Source organism: Cervus elaphus, chromosome 26 (genome assembly GCF_910594005.1).
Source record: "Cervus elaphus chromosome 26, mCerEla1.1, whole genome shotgun sequence".
Taxonomy (NCBI): domain Eukaryota; kingdom Metazoa; phylum Chordata; class Mammalia; order Artiodactyla; family Cervidae; genus Cervus; species Cervus elaphus.
Genome location: NC_057840.1, coordinates 39,305,635 through 39,308,557, shown reverse-complemented (window position 1 = coordinate 39,308,557; position 2,923 = coordinate 39,305,635). Strand labels below are relative to the sequence as shown.

Genomic DNA, 2,923 nt, shown 5'->3' with positions numbered 1-2,923 from the left:
TTGTTCCATTGATCTATATTTTTGTCTTTGTGCCAGTACCATACTGTCTTGATAACTGTAGCTTTGTAATATAGTCTGAAGTCAGTCACGTAGATTCCTCCAGTTCCATTCTTCTTCCTCAAGATTGCTTTGGCTATTAGAGGTTTTCTGTATTTCCATACAAATTGTCAAATTATTTGTTCTAGTTCTCAGAAAAATACCGTTGGTAGCTTGATAGGGGTGCATTGAATCTATAGATTGCTTTGGGTAGTATACTCATTTTCATTATATCGATTCTTCCAATCCATGAACATGGTATATTTCTCCATCTATTTGTGTCATCTTTGATTCTTTCATCAGTGTTTTATAGTTTTCTATATATAGGTCTTTTGTTTCTTTGGGTAGATTTATTCCAAAGTATTTTATTCTTTTCATCACAATGGTGAATGGAATTGTTTCCTTAATTCCTGTTTCTGTTTTATCATAGTTAGTATATAGGAATGCAAGGGATTTCTGTGTATTAATTTTATAACCTGCAACTTTACTATATTCATTGATTAGCTCTAGTAATTTTCTGATGGTGTCTTTAAGGTTTTCTATGTAGAGGATCATGTCATCTGCAAACAGTGTGAATTTTACTTCTACTTTTCCAATCTAGATTCCTTTTATTTCTTTTTATTCTCTGATTGCTGTGGCTGAAACTTCCAAAACTGTGTTGAATGGCAGTGGTGAGAGTGGGCACCCTTGTCTTGTTCCTGACTTTACGGGAAATGCTTTTAGTTTGTCACCATTGAGGTTAATGTTTGCTGTTGGTTTATCATATATGGCTTTTATTAAGTTGAGGTTTGCTCCTTCTATACCTGCTTTCTGGAGGGTTTTTATCATAAATGGATGTTGAATTTTGTCAAAGGCTTTATATGCATCTATTGAAATATTCATATGGTTTTTATCTTCCAATTTGTTAATGTGGTGTATCACATTGATTGATTTGCAAATATTGAAGAATCCTTGCATCCTTGGGATAAAGCCCTTTTGGTCATGATGTATGATCTTTTTAATATGTTGTTGGATTCTGGTTGCTAGAATTTTGTTGAGGATTTTTGCATCTATGTTCATCAGTGATACTGGCCTGTAGTTTTCTTTTTTTGTGCCATCTTTATCTGGTTTTGGTATCAGGGTGATGGTAGCTTCATAGAATGAGTTTGGCAGTTTACCTTCCTCTGTAATTTTCTGGAAGAGTTTGAGTAGGATAGGTGCTAACTCTTCCCTAAATTTTTGGTAGAATTCAACTGTGACACCATCTGGTCCTGGGCTTTTGTTTGTTGGAAGATTGACTACAGTTTTGATTTCTGTGCCTGTGATGGGTCTGTTAAGATTTTTTATTTCTTCCTGGCTCAGTTTTGGAAGGTGATACTTTTCTAAGAATTCTTCCATTTCTTCCAAGTTGTTTATTTTTTTGTCGCATGGTTGCTGATAGTAGTCTCTTATGATTGGGCACTTGGGAAGTTGCTGGTATGTACTTATGGGGCTTTGTCCTGGAGCCAGAGAAGCTGCTCACTTGTATTTGTAATGTTCATCTCCAGTCTTCTCGCCAAACTTATTCTCTGCTACTAACTTATTCAGGGATGGGCTGGGCTGAAACAGGGGATTCTTTGAGTCCATTTCATGCCAACCATCCAGGATGAACTTTGTAGTATCCAGTCTAACATAATCGAGACACTCAAATGGACCCATGGGGTACCCAGCTCCCAGCTTCATAGCAGTGTTGACGTCTTCCTTGGACATGTCACCTCGTTCATACAGCCTGACTGCTTCTATGAGGTATGGAACCAGAAGATGGTTCATAATAAACCCAGGTGTGTCCTTGCAAGCAACAGGATGCTTTCCTAGGGCTTTGCTGAGGTCTAGCAGAGATTCAAAGGTCTTCTGGCTGGTCATTGGTGTTTTAATGACCTCCACAAGCTTCATCAAAGGAACTGGGTTTAAGAAATGGAGCCCAGCGAATTGGTCCTGTCTGGTGGTGGAATTCGCTAGGCTTGTGACCTGCAATGAGGAAGTGTTGCTGGCAAAGAGTGTGTGTTCCACAGCAAACTTGCCCAGCCTCTTGAAGAGCTCATTCGTCATCTGCAGATTCTCTACAATGGCCTCCACCACCAGGTCTATGCTGTGGACCATGGATGCTGCATCCATTCTGGTCGATATGCTGCTCAGAGTCTTTGCCACAAACTTATCAGCACCCTTGAGGTTTTCTGCAGACTTCTTCTTGGCCACTTTCTGAAGACTTTCCTCAATTCCCTTTCTAGATTTTGCCAGGATGTCCTCTGTTTGGTTCACCAACACTACTGTGTGGTCAGTTGCTGCAGCAACCTGGGCAATGCTGGTGCCCATCAGCCCACCACCAATGACTTTCATGTGCTTGACAAGAATTTTCTTTGCTGAGGCCATGGTGGTGGAGGAGGAGGACATGGAGCGCATGAATAGTCTGGTTATGAAAGCCATAGGGCTGATGGTGAAGGCAGCAGCAGGGACAAAACCTGGCAGAGAATGATCCCTCTTCTCTTAATCTATCTATGAATTATAGTAGTTTGGCACATATACTTTTGTTAACACATTTGAAACATTTATTTTTTTTCACTACCTGATCCTTTCAGAATTCAGGAAATTATTGAATATTCTTATTTTCAGGGTAATATAGTTAGTTATTTGCATAAGTTTAATAAGAACCTGTTTTGCTTATATCAGTACACAATTAGAAACACTGATTATATTACCAAGACTTTGACTGGAATGTCATCTCTGTAAATGATGTGCATAAAATCACATATTAATGGATAATTTAAAGGAACTAAGGTTGAATTTCTGGAAACAATAAAACCCCTTGGAAAACTAGTTTACAGAATTCCAAGCCTTACAAAGTGAGGAAGAAAGGTCACTTTCTGCAATC

General features: G+C 38.8%; 1 protein-coding gene across 1 annotated transcript; it reads right to left on the bottom strand.

Annotated features, from left to right (window-relative positions):
• Positions 1 to 1,533: 1,533 nt before the first annotated feature.
• Positions 1,534 to 2,478, bottom strand: LOC122684404 (hydroxyacyl-coenzyme A dehydrogenase, mitochondrial-like). Its single transcript, XM_043888499.1, has one exon. The coding sequence runs from the start codon at positions 2,476 to 2,478 to the stop codon at positions 1,534 to 1,536; it is 945 nt and encodes a 314-aa protein (XP_043744434.1).
• Between the last annotated feature and the right edge of the window lie 445 nt (positions 2,479 to 2,923).